This window comes from Pleurodeles waltl, chromosome 9 (assembly GCF_031143425.1).
Source record: "Pleurodeles waltl isolate 20211129_DDA chromosome 9, aPleWal1.hap1.20221129, whole genome shotgun sequence".
Classification (NCBI taxonomy): domain Eukaryota; kingdom Metazoa; phylum Chordata; class Amphibia; order Caudata; family Salamandridae; genus Pleurodeles; species Pleurodeles waltl.
In genome coordinates this window covers 1,082,481,737-1,082,496,247 of record NC_090448.1, presented here as the reverse complement: position 1 = coordinate 1,082,496,247, position 14,511 = coordinate 1,082,481,737, and the positions used below count along the sequence as shown (strand labels likewise).

The 14,511-nt window shown below is 40.4% G+C and overlaps 1 protein-coding gene across 1 annotated transcript in view; it reads right to left on the bottom strand.

The window, feature by feature from the left end:
- The window catches only part of HEATR4 (HEAT repeat containing 4), a 252,284-nt gene that overhangs the window by 133,590 nt on the left and 104,183 nt on the right, over positions 1-14,511 (bottom strand). The window contains exon 6 of the mRNA XM_069208752.1: positions 12,108-12,251. Coding sequence (XP_069064853.1) covers positions 12,108-12,251 — 144 coding nt within the window. The remainder of the gene's footprint in view (positions 1-12,107; positions 12,252-14,511) is intronic.

The window sequence follows — 14,511 nt, the reverse complement described above, 5'->3', positions numbered from 1 at the left end:
TAAATGGCAGTCTAGTTGGCAGTTTAAGACTGCTCTACCAATCTGCAGTGGTGGGCTGGGAATTGTGTTTTAGTTTGTCACACTCATGGTGGCACAATAAGTGCTGTAGCCCAGGGAGGTTATTTTAAATTACAGCCCTGTACACCCCTGGTACCATATTCTAGAGACTTAAAAGTAAGTTAAGTTATGCCAATTGGCTACAAGCCAATCAAACAAACATTACCAAGGGTCACAGTACTGGCTCTGAGGTCTGGTTAGCAGGCCTCAGTGTATTCTCAGAATCAAAACACCAGTAGCATCAGTCCAAAACTTTGTGGTGATTATGCAAAAAAGAGGCATTTCCTTACAAGCAGAGACAGAGAGAGAGTCATAAAAGTATTAAGTACTGGTCAGTAAATTTGTAAGGACCTGAACCCATAATAAACAAATAGGGCCCGTCTCCAGGACATGATCTTTGTAAGTTCTGGGGTAGGAAAGGACTTCATGGACCAGAATTAATTGCTACCGTAATGTGAACACTATAATTGGAGTAAGAAGTCGAGAACTATTTGCAATGTTTTTTGTAATGTTCTACAGTAAAATGAAGCAGAAGCAGGGCTTCAGAGGGTCCTACCAAGCACCACCTGGTGTTGTGATGCAGAATCCTGACTGAGATAGACTTGCCAAAAAGATGATGTCTCTTTTAATTATTTGTCTATGCATCTATCTCAAGTATCCCCCACCCAAGCTTACCTGCTGATAGTGCAATATGGAAGCACAGGGTTCAATGAAATAGGATGCATGGTACTTACTGGCCAAATACTGCTCTCTACTGGGAGATGGACACAGTAACATCTACAAAAGGAATGCGAAGTATGAAGTAGCGCAACTAGGCACCTAAAAAATGTAAAATATAAGTTTCCTGGAAACATCTAGGTCTTGTTATGTTATTTAGCCGGGAAAATGTGAGGTCCTGGTTGAAATATTGGAAGAGTCATTTCCTTGTTAAGAGCGTATTTTGTCAAACACTTTTATATAAACAATGGCACAGTTCTATGCATAATATTTTCTTTTTAGAAACTCAAATATGGATCATCCAAACCTCCATGCAGAAGTGATGACTGCAAAGAAGGCCATTTTAAAATCTCAATCTCACACAAAACGGATGCCTCAGTTGGTTAGTACCAATTGGGTGTACTGAGGCAGCAAGTACAAATTTAAGATTCCACTGGAAGGCTGGTTCTTCGATTAGTGGATGCAAATGCAAACCACCTATAGAATGCCTCTTTATCAGCACACTCTCTTAGACTATGAAGCCAGGTAGTATTAGTGGGGATTTAACATTTACAAAAATCAGCAAGGATACCCGAACCCACTAAATCAGTAATGAAAGTTAAGGTGACAATGAAGTGAAGGTAAAGTGAAGTAATTTTGAGTTTTAGTGGAATGTTTTCAGGTTGTATCACAGTACTGTAATAGCTAACAGACCTAAGTGTGACTGCAGGAATTTTAAGCTCATGAGATGTAATAGGTTAACTGCTCTGGGTATCCAGTCCAATGTTAGTTTTATTTCCATATTGTAATTTTAATTGTATTTATATAGTGCTTACAATCGCTGACAAGGCGTTGAACTGCAGTACAGTGAGTAGCACGATACTCCAGAACCCAACTTAGTGATTAATCCAGTGGTTATTGTTAATTACTGTGATTAGTCATGTGGCCTCAACAAGAAATTACATGCATTTACTACAGTTACTTTTTGATAGATTCTAATACTAACACTTAGGAAGAAGCGGTTGTGATCTATGAAATGAGTTGTCAGCCAATCGCAGAATTACAATAAAATAGATAAAGACACACAGGCATGAAACTGAGAGAAGGCTATACTCAGCAATGGAAGGCATGTAGAGGATGGAAGGTAAGAACAGGGTAATTCTGAAGAAAGAAAGAAGCAGAATCAAGCGGAAGGAACTCAAGGTCAATTTTTCATGCACGGTTTTAGGAGTATTGTGGGAGGCTTCCTGAGATAGTAAAGAATCTGAGTATGTTTGTTGTAGAAAGAAACAACATTACTTACATTGTTCTAGGGCTGGGGCAGGCAGCTTAAATATGCAAGTTCAACTGTACACATAATTTAAACATGAAGGGGCTTATTTATTAGAGACTTGCACCACCGGAGTGACACTTTTTCTGACGCTCCGCTGCTGCATACCTCTTAACTATATCTACGAAACTATGCAAAGCCACTTTGCATGGTTTTGAATGGCCTCATAGAGATGGAGTAAGGCAAAGCAGTACAAGTCTGTGCGTTGACTCACTCTGCGCGAGGGAGGCGTTGCTCTGGGCTTTACCACGCAATATCCATGGATTTTAATGCTGTCCCAGATTTACTCTATCACATAAACCTGGGGAAGCACCTAAATCTTACGCCTCTACACAGCAGGTGTAACGAGGAGTAACAAACCTGCATGCCAGGCAGACACACTTGCACCATGGTGCAAGGGTGCCTGTGTTGGCACTAGGCAGCCCATTGTGCGGTAGTGCAGAGAAAAAGGACAGGAATGCCCTTTCACATTGGTGTAGGGAAGCATGGCAAGAAGACCTGTGGTGCTGCCCTATGCTAATTCCCCATGAATAAGTCCCTAAGAGCCCAAGCCTGCTGTGTACCAAACCTATGGCATTCCTTTAAAACATAGTTAGGATTATCCCAAGCTTGGTACAGAGCTGGTACACTGCCGAAACGGAGGTGGCACAGATGCCTTCTTTAGGAGATGGTTTCTTTAGAAAGTCTCATTTAATGATCTTCCCAAACTATCCTACATTAATAGGGATTTCTCTCACTCAGGGGCATGTTTATACTCTGTTTGCACTGAATTAGCGTCATTTTATTTTTACTCTAATTCGGTGCAAAACTAACTCCATATTTATACTTTGGTGCTAGACACGTCTAGCACCAAATTTATGGAGTTAAAGTAATTTTTTGGGAAGTGGAAACCTACCTTTCCTTAATGAGATGCAAGGTAGGCGTTCCTGTGCAAAAAATGACTCTATGGCCTTAATGCCATATTTATACTCCCATGTAAAAATGGTGCACGGCAGGGAGGAGGGGTCAAAAAATGGTGCAAAGCCTATCTGCTGGGTCAGGGCAGGCGTTAGGGGACCTGTGGGCCTATTTCCATGGTGCAACACCATGGAATAAGCAGGCAGGTGTCCTCCCCAGGCCCCAGGGGCACCCCTACCCACGCCAGAGGAACTGCGGAGGATTGGGGACCCCATCTGAGGTAAGTATTGCATTTTATTTTCGAAAGTGCCATAGGGGGCCCTGTAATGGGCCCCCATACATGGCACAGGGTGCAATGGCCATGCCCAGGGGACCCTTGTCCCCTGTGCTGGCCATTGGGGTGGTGGGCATGACTCCTGCCTTTTGTAAGGCAGGAGTCATGTGGCATGGTAGGTTTAGCACCATAAAATGACGCTAATCTGGTTAGAGTCTTTTTTTTTTTTACTCTAACCTGCCTAAAGTAATTTTTTGGTGCTAAACCCCCTTCTTCTAAACCACCAGACCAACCCGACTAAAGTCATTTTTTTTTACTCTAGCCTAACCTTTGCACCAGCTTGCACAATTCCATAAATATGGTTCCCAGCTGGTGCACAGAAATGGTGCAAGCCGGAGCTAAACATTTTGGTGCAAAACTGCATTAGTGCAGTTTTGCACCAAAACGTATAAATAAGGGCCTAAGATTGCACAGTCAGTTGTATACATTGTTTTCTCACCTAATCCTGTTCTAGGTTGTTTCTGTGGCACAGCAGAGAAACTGCTAATGCAAAAGATGCCCAGCTCTGATATACTAAGTATATGTTCTATGTGGTTGTGTATTTGGCTGGTGTGATATATGCACTGTATGTATAAGTGAAGCATAGAAATGGAGGCTCCACATCATTGGCCTGTTCCTGTTTACACTATGGGGTGAGGTAATTTTCCCAGAGGGTGGGACTGCATTGCTGACATTCCAGGAGCAGAAGGAGGAAGGAGACTTAGACACTAAAGTGGGGCCAAAGCAGACATTGCACCTATAGATATTTCACTAGACCCTTTTGTTGAGGAGCTGCTAATCATCCTTCCAGTGGTACTGGCACCTCGGTAGATGGTGGTGTGAACGGTGGGGCTGCAGTCTCTGTAGCTCAGAGTTAGAAGGGTACATTAGGTGAGGCCAGCCTTTTGTTTCTTTTTCAAAATCACTGTCTTTGTGGCTCTTTGTGGACTGGGTGCAGATAGTTCACACCTCTTTGTGCCTCTGTTGTGGGTACTCCGGGTGGACACAACCATGCTGTGAGGAGTGTCACTCTGAACAGCATAGAGGGGCACTTGAAAAAGGAAGCCACCTCAAACCAGTTCTGTGTATCTGAAATACAATCATGTTTATTTGCTCAAGCACTGCATGAAACACCAATTCAGGTTTGCGAAACACAAATCAATATTTACAAGCGCCCATACCATCTGTAACATGAACTCATCTCCACATGTGCACACACTGAGCTGAAATCACTCATCCCAGCATCCTCAAGCCCACCTTGATGAAAGATTGTTGGAAACTTTTCCAGACTTCTGAGACACTTGGGGTTATTATCAAAATGAGGGTGGCATCAGTTAATCCAGCGGCTCAGTGTTCAGGTACAGAAGAGCATTAGGGGAGTGACATACTGCTGGAGTCAGAGGTCCTTCTAGTTCTTTTCATTCGTCGCCAAGACTATTTTGATTTTTCACTAAGTAAGTAAGTTTCTTTGATGGTTTTATTTGGTGGCTACTACCTTTACGTTTTATTTCACCTTATTGCGATGGGTGCACTTTTGCACATTCACTTTCCTTTTTCCTGCCACATGGAATATTGCACTTTAAGGTCACAGGTATTTTAAATAAATGTTTTGCTGCATACTTAATCCATTTTGTATACATTTTATGAATACTTTTCAGTTTCTATGGGGTCCTAGTTAAATTTTCTATAAATCTGGCAGATGTTGTACTATAGAGACTGAAATGTCAACGCCAACTTCTACTCACTCCAAGTGTAACTACTGGATCTTCACGACTGAATTGATTCATCTTATGTGGTGGACTGATACTAATCAGAGTGGACTTGATAGACATTAATCTCTGAGCTTTTTGTTTGAATGTGATTTGCATGAATAATGTAATTGTGGAACGTTATGAATCATTTTTATTGAATAAAATGACGTTTTCCTTAAATTCACACTAGTGTGCACCTCATTTTTTCTACTTTATCCCTTTGTTCTTTTCTTTTTCAAGAATGTATTTCGCCACAAACTACTTTCTAAACTGTTATGTTTTATTCTATGTTGTCACCCATTGGGATAAATAATTGTAGTAAAGTGCAAAGAATATTCTCCCTGTACAAGCGATTCCCTTGTTAGCTCGTTACCATTCAATGCAGTCAGAGGATTAGGCAGCAGTTAGAGTAAAAGTCTATTCTCGGATAAAACAAGAGTAAGATAACGAATTACAAAAATAAACCCATAGAACTAAAAGGATGTAAATAGCACATTGGAATATTATGCACATAAACTAGTTTAAACATATGGTAGGCCATAGGAAAGAAATGTTTGTAGATCATCAAGTTTCTGTATGAAAAGGAAGGTGACCTAGGGAATTACATTATTTGACTCTCTGTAAACTTAATTCAATATATTTCAGCGGACAGGTTACTCCGTCACCACGGTGACAGATATCCTGTTTGCCGAAATATAAATTCCATTATATTCTATGGGATTTATAATTTGGCGATGGGATATCCGTCAGCGTTGTGACAGAGTAACTTGTCCACCGTAATATAAATCAGGCCTATATTTGCTAAGTTGTCTGTGAGAACTTGCACCACTTTTACAAGTTAAAGTAAAAGATCTAGTGGTTTATTTAGAGTTTGATGAACAGGGTAATTAGCTGCAAAAGTGATGGAGTAACTTGTCTGCCAAACTGAGATCCCCCTCATTCTCTTTAGAGTTAGGAGAACTGCCAGATTTTTCATGGAAGAAGCCCTTGTAGGCTTTGTCACCTGAAAACTTCTTCCAACTGCCCAATGAATTAGGGGGCATAGAAAGAAGGGTATTACACCACCCACCCTACCTAGAATGGACTGAAGTGCTTTTACTCTCTGTCTCTCCCCAGCATGTAAAACCTGGTGGTGGGGGACAGAAAAAAAAGCAATGACCCCAGCACAGGAAAATCATCCCTCGGTGTAGAGAGGTCATTCGTATTTTGTTTTTTTAATAACAAACTCACACTTCGAGAATTTGTTTTTGGAAAACAAAAATGTTATTACATTTTGGAGGATGGCAGTCAAAAATAAAAGCAGCCATTCACCTAACGCTTTGTACCTGGGCATTACAGGACTGTAATGGCAACTCCTGTCAATGTACAGTTATCACTGCTTGGCTAATAATGATCTCTAAATCTGGTAGACAGTAGCCTGTCAGGGTGGAAGATCATCTAGATCAGGCCCTTAATTCCTAATAAGATGCCATTTAGCTGCACATATGTGCAGAGACATTTCTGGGGTGAAAACAATCTGTAGGTTTTAAAGCTCGGACAGTCAGTCCCCAAGACATAAATGACGTGAGACAGACATAATTATCCAAAAGAATTATGGCTGGATTGGTCCAGCATTAAGATTTCCCTATTGACACCACAACATGCTAGTTTTGACAACCTTTATTGAAATATCTTCTTGGGCTGTGGTTCTCATAGTTAGTTCCAATGAATGGCCAGATGCATTGTTCTCATTGCATGATGAAAATTAAATACTAACATGATTGCAGTTGGCCACACGGCCCGGAGGCTTCTGCAATCAATGTACTGCCATTTCAATCCTCAAAGTCAAGTAGATCATAGTTTGTTTTCAAAGTTTCACTCGGTCTGGTAGAGGACATGCTATTCACAGAGAAAAATCCACAGCACCTATAAACCTATGTTTATTAATAAGGGACCAGCTGGAACCTAAAAAAGCTAATGAGAAACCCCGAGTGGTTAAGGGAATAACACACCAACTGATGCTTCTTGGTTGCATCATCTGCAAACTTCATCCATCATTGAGGTAAAGCTAAAAGTGAACTTGCTGTGAGTGAAGACAGAACGCCACTACAGAGAGCACATTTTTAAATGATGTTGAGAAGAGTTGAGGATGAATGGGAAGATAATTGTACTGAAAGGTAGACATCCAATTGCTAATGAAAGGAAGTGTCAATGGATATTCTTGGTGGAAATGTGAAAATATACACCTAGGAGGCATGCTGGCAAGCCCTCCTGATACAATGCCTTCAGAATTCAAGCCATAGCTGCCATGTGTCACATTTACACGAGAAGAAGCTGGTTCAGATCATATGTTATTAAAAGAGGCCTTTTTTTAATGTACTCCTGTAGGTAGAAGTTTTATTTTGTGCAAATCTAGTTTTGGAGGCACGGAGCATGAACAATGGGCGTGATTCATGTTAATTTAGGAAAGACATATTCTAATTAGGTTCTAATTCTACTCTAGTTTCTTTCTGAATTGTAAGTGAGTAGGGGCTGTTCTGAAGTCGATGGTTTTGAAAGAGTACATGGAGAAGACATGCTTTCTGGTCTATTCCTTCTTGCATTTTTAGTCTCCAGTTTGGCAATGTCTTAGTTCCTGGCGTGGCACTGTCCATGTGAGGTGGTTAATTTCACAACCAGCTATGTGTGAATGTTACGTCTGATGGGTTTGTAGATGATGCAGCTTGCCTTGAAAAAGACAAAGGCATGGAGGCCGAGCCAGTGCGGTTCTTTCCATGGTGGGTGATGTGGTAGAACTTCTTCAGATCCATAATGGTTTCACAGTTTTTTGTGACATTAAAACACCTGAAATAGATCGTCATGTTTTGCCTTTGATCTGGAGCCAGATGAGTGGCTCACACCAGCCGACACCTTTCCTCAAGGAGCTTTGTACCTTAAGAGCTGAAGAAAGAGGAAGGATGAAGGAAACACTTTCTGGGAGTATTTTCAGAGACAATTAGTCCTGATTGATGGGGGACCGTTGGTTTTGTACACGTGAAAGGTGACCACCCATTGGAGACACATTTTCTTGGATCAATAGCAAGGAAAGAAACTGAAATAATAAAGAGGAGTGATACAAATTTTAGTCCCATTACTGTAGTTTGCATACTCAGGGGTGGTTGCGTGCTTGGGTTATGTTTTGTGCTCTCATGTAGCTACATTAGATGCAAAAGTCTTCAAAATGCCTGACTGGCATCGAAAACTTTCAAGACCTGAGGTTGGTAAGTGCCCTCTATTCAGATATGTTGCTCAGACCCAGGAACCTGTCTATTGCTAGTTCTGTCTCACAGTTTCTAGGGATAGTATCTGTTGTAGAGAATAGAATGTTCTTGGTGTAAATGTTTCTGAGGTAGCAGATCTCAAAACAAGTCCTGCAGATGGAGACTAAGCTGGTAGGAGCATGTCCAGGGCCTATTTAGCCTTTCCATAACTGAATTTAAATTTGCATTGAGATGAGACTGATCATTGTCTATCAGTCCCAGGAACCGTGCCCATGTTAACTTTCTTGGAGGGATTCTCACTTGGGACTGCATATAGTCCCACTGATTGAGGAGGGACGGACTCTGGTTCAAATTCTAACATAAATCAAACTTCAAGCAGCAGAGTTTGTATCCTGGTCTTCAATTGGTCTGTAAGAATATCATGAAAGATTAAGACAGTATTTTCCTTAGCATCGAATCAGTGATTTCTTGGGTCAAGGCACAGTGTTTGCCTCAGTTGCCATAAGGTGGTAAAGTTGATATTTACAGCAAGAGGAAAGGAGGGAGAGAGTGACATGTTTAGGTGTGGCTCCTTAGTATGGAAGTGCAGGATATTGTTGGATATTAACTTTGTGGACAATATTGAGGGACAAAAATATTTAAAGTTAAGTGCATATAGGTTTTGTATATCTGTGTACCTTAACAATACATATAAAGTCAAGGTACATAGATGTTTAGTTCTAAATAGTAAATCGATACTTCTCTCTATGCACTTAACTTTCAAAATTGTGTCCACGATATTACTGTGCCACATTGCCCCTGCACCCCATATTCAAGTGTAGATGAATATATTTATAGTATGATATAATTAAAAGGAACAGTTTCCTGGACTTCAATGTCTATCAAAAAGATTCGGAGAGTAGGAGATGTGAAGGAAAGGCAGCTGAGCCTATTTCATTTGAAGAAAAAGTAAGATAAATATGAGAAAATACTTGAGGCAAGAGAAATAGTCCCTTTGGAAGAACAGCAAAATACTGAGAGACCTCAAACTTTAACTTCAGATTTGTGCAAGTAATGGACACAGATTAGATAGATGTTAAACTGATGCCGGGCACTGTTAAAAAAAAAAGTTAGGGCCAGATTTATGAAAAGTAGCGTTTGCAAGTACCATATTTAATATATGGCACACCATGGCGGTAGTTAGGGAGCTAGCCTTATAATTTTTTACGCTAGTTTGCCGCTTTGCAGGATTAGCATCAAAAATGTTGCCGCTAATCCTGCAAAGCACCCAGAGAAAACAATGGGAGCCTCCTTTTAACACCTGCTCTGAATGGGCGTTTAAAATGCTGATAAAAATGATGCAAGAAAATCTCTTAGATTTTTTTGTGCAATTTTTTTTGGCCCCTTAACAGGGGAATGCCTCCCTTGCACGCATTATACCTGGCACTGGCATATTGTGGCGCAAAGGGTTATAAAGTGCCGCAATTCAAGCATTGCATCTCTTTGCAAATATGCAGCAGTATTTTTGGCCATCTAATGCCACATTAGCGTTAAAAAATTATGCTGAAGTACCGTTTGAATGGCTCTAGGCCCTATTAAATCTGGGCCTTGATTTTTTCTATTGTCATCCCAGTACATATTTTTAAAACGACGGTGGACCTGAAAAGGATCACGTGCTACATACTTTATAATATAAGCAGGAGTGTGATTACAGAAGAAATGATTAGCATTACATCAATTAAAGAAATATAAATATTTTAAAGTTATTCTTTATGAAAGCAAAACGTAATACATACTTAGGAGGACTCTTTTGTGTCATGAGAATGGTATTGCAAAGGGTGAAAAATAGTGGTTTTCTTAGAATGATGGTATCTATTGGAGGAAGGATTGTTGCATATCACTGAAAACCACATAATGTTTTTTTTTACGTAATGTGTTTGTGATATTAATGTTATTAACTAGATAGAAATCCCCTAGCATCATCCTGATAGCACTTTTGCACCGGGAAGGGGGTAATATTTATTGTACATAATCTTTATGTATGTGAGTCTGTGGATGTATTACATCTTACAAGGTAGGGCCAGCCTTCCAATATGGGGCTAAAATGAGTGTCATGAATCGGGAAATAGGGACTTCATTACAGCGCTTAGAAACTGCAGAAATGCAGCATTGCAGAACAAGATAAATCAAGAAAGGGGTAGGCTACGAGCCAGGGTCGTGTAGAAACGATTGAGGGGCTGAGAGGAAATACTTCACGGTGAGGGCCCCAGGGGCTGAAAAAGATGGCGGTTCCTTTCTGAAATGATGAAGTCAGACATGAAGCCGGATCAGGGGTGGGACGTTGTTCATGTTCCTGTGCCTAGCTTGACAAGGGCAATCCTTTAATCGTTTCATTTTAGCCCTTGTTGATTTCATGACAACAGATGCCTAGGCTTTGCGTGTTTTTACACTTTCATATTATAAGGAAGATACTTTGTCATTTTCATTACCAATACACTTAGATGCTCGTTTACACCTGAACTAAGGCACTGCCCCGTTATACTTAAACTCTTTACATTTGACCCTGTCTCTCATTCTCTCTCACTCTTCTCTATACCTTTCCCTTTTTTATTCTTTTCTTCATCAACAATTTTTTTTAATTAGTCTTGTGGCTATTCCACGCTGCACATTTTAATTAATTTGTTTATAAACACTTTGTGAATTATTTTTGCATTAGCCAAGACCTTTTGACTTTACTAAACAAATACATATAATATACTTACTCAAAGAGACTTTGAGACACCTCTCCTCACCCATTGGTGTTTTGCAGCTTCATTCCCAGTTTTATTCCGCCCACTGTAGCCTCCAACATGGGACAACGCTCCAGTCTACCTAAAAAGGGGATGTCAGTGATGGATAAAGTGGGCTCTGGCCCTGCCCCCCCCCAGCCTTTGAGGAGGCCCCCTGATAGATCGGCTGTGTTTTTTTCACACTGTCCTGCCTGATGACCTTGAATTATTTTTAACCATAGATTGTTTGAAATACCATTTTCCCTTAATTTATTTTTAATACTGGTAATGTGTGGGAGTTTGTTACAGATATTTTGCAGAGAAATGCTGTTATGTTTTTCAACACCATGCAACAGTCATGAAAAGAGTTCCTTTTAGATCAAAACAAGACCTCATGTATGAGAAATAGTAGTGTGTAGCGGAGATTGTTTGCAATAATATTAGATAGCTGCTGCTATATGACAATATTAAAAACACACACCACTGCCTCTGAATATTCGATGGAAACGCATCTAGAATCTGGACTAGTCTGACTGTGCAGTGTCAGTGATCTGGCCAAAGAGGGCATGAAAGAAGCTGACATTGGATCATAAATCCAAAGCTGCTCCGAATAGGGGACACTAAAATATGTTTGGCCCAGGGCCTCAAAATCCTTAAGATATCCCTGGGGGTTGTAATGATTGCACATTTGGTTTAAATGGATACAAATAATTAAATTAGAGAAACGCATAATTTTAGAAAGGTAATGCACACATTTGTATACTAGTGGCTCCTGGATCATAGCATGGGCTTGAAAATTGTGATCTGTTGGAGTCACATGGGCCTGTATCACTGTACAGTTTCTATGCAAAGATCAAAATTTGTTTTAAACTTATGAAAATGAACCTATATTACCAAAATGCATTATCTGGTTAGAAAGCTATGGTATTTTTTCTGAGCTGGGGACAGGTATAAGAAAATCAGTTGCAAAAAACACAATGATGTAGACTGGTAAATAGTGATTGTGTGTCCACCTAGAATGTAACCAGCCAATTACTCACAACCAGGTATTTGGGATTATTGCTCCCATCTCCTTACCTAGGTCCCTTATGGCTTCATCCGTTCGGGGGCGTTCCAGTGTCGCTGACGCACAAGTTGCTATTGCCGCAACCTTACAATCATCATGAATGCCAGTAAGGTCCCTCTTCAGCTGCTCCAAAGTGGCATCATGCCACAGTGCACCTGAAGAAGACCACAAGATATTACAGTGACACATCTAAAGGTTGAAGTAGCTGCTGTCAGCATTATTTTTATTTTAGAAATGATTTCAGATTATAGCAGTTAGCGTTTGATGCTAAGGTTAGGGTTGCCACTGGACTCCATGGCCTGAGAAGGTGGGTCTCACTGGCATGTTTATTAGTTTTGTGTAGATTTCTACTGTCTGGAGGTATGCAGACAGAACCTCATAAAATGCTCTAGGGCAGTGGTTCCCAACCTTTTGACTTCTGTGGACCCCCACTTTATCATTACTTGAACCTGGCGACCCCCACTGAATCGTTATGGGGATACGGGGACCCCCCACTGAGTCATTCCTGAAAGCTGGGGACGTAATCTGTTAATATTATTTAATTTTCTAAGCAGTCGCAACTCGAATGAGGAGCTGCTCTAGGTGAACACATTTCAGTGACATGCTGCGGTTTGTATTCCACGTTTAGTGATTTACAGTAATCCAGTGGATGTTACGAACTGTGTTTAGACAAGGACACGGGTAACCGTGAATCCGTGAATCGAAAGGCATGTCAAAGCTTTTTAGCAGTTTACATCTAGATATGTTTTTTGATGGTATTAATGAAGGAGACAAAATTATACAAGTGAGTGATCTTTAAATATATTACATAATGCAATCTAAAATACAATCCAATTAATTTCTTCACGTTAGACTTTTAAGAGTTCATCCCAAATAAATGGTGGATAAATATTACCTTTACACCACCGTGGCAGTGTCCAAGTAATATCAATGTCTTGCTCTAATTATTTTCTCCAAGTGGCATAGAACACAGGAGCCAGCCACAATAAAAGTTGTGACTCAATACTGTTTTGTGTGGAACCGATCAATAAGCATGACCACAATAAAAACACAAAGCCTCTACATGGCTAGCAATACCTAATTTCCCAAATTTAACACACAACATGGAAAATAACAACACATTTAACAATTCAAACTGTTTGCACCGAAGAATCAGCAGAATTACAGATTACTAGCCATTACTTCTCAGTTTTATCCGTACACAATTCAAAGATCAAACCTGGTGTTTTCTCTTCTGAGGAACATCTACATGCAACCCCCAGAGATTCTCAATTCAATGGCACTCTGAGAGTGCAGTTCACCAGATTCATGGCACCATGATGCAAACGAGTCTCTGCTTCCTCCCTTTGAATTAGGACACACAATAATGCATATCACCTTCAGCATCACAGGTTGTTCTATACGAAGATCTGGAGAGCAGCAGGCCCAGAGGTTCAAATGTACAATGATGAGATATCTTACGTGTGTCTGAACGTATCTAAAATCAAGAGCTTAACCTGAGAAAAAGTGAAGAAATACCAGCTTCCAAACAGCTAGCTCCATGAACACGCCCTCCCCAGCCAATATCCACTGAAGTAAGATACTTCAGCCTATCACTTCAACCTCAAGTGAAACAAGTCACATCAAGGGCTCGGAGTTCTTCTCAACTCATATTTCCGCAATTGATGTGAGGACACTACAGGTGGTCGCACCTCTAGTTGTTGCACACTTCAAACTGGTTTCTGTACAGGTCTGAGTGAAAGTGTCTTCATCTCCAACAAATTGCAATACTCACCTTTTCTATATAAGAATATGTTTGCTGTGTAAAGGTGCTAGCCTGACCAGGCTTGCATCCATAAGCAGTTTAGTTGGTTTTATGAATAGAATTTCGTAATCATGTCTGCGAACAGAGCATTGTAGGTGTTCTGGAATGACACGGTCTTCGTATCATTCTCACAAAGCATGTGCTTTCAGAATATCTGTTAAACACTTTTTTAGTGGCGTTAGGTTCTTGATGAACTGCCCACAGTAAGTCAACATCCCCAGGAAACTGATGTCCTTTGTGACTGCCTGGGAAAGGGTAACCATTTTGATGATGCAAACCTTTATCAGAATGAGGTGCTCCTACCAACCCAACTGTTTAGAAGCAGTAACCAAATAATTATATTGCCACTTGCTCTTGGGAAATGTTAGCACAGTGGCACCAGTGTGCTTCCAGACTGTCTGGATAAGATAAATATAAAAAATTCTGCCAGTTAGTCCTAAAAAGAGTGTCTCATAAACAATTCTGAAAAAAACCTCTACTGAACTTGATATGCCAAAGTTTAGGTGTTACTTTGAATGGATTTCTGCATGAGTAAAAAATGTTGTTTTGTACATTGACCCTTCCTCGGTCATAATAAATGCTAATTTATGTTGGGTTTAATTTTTGAGAAC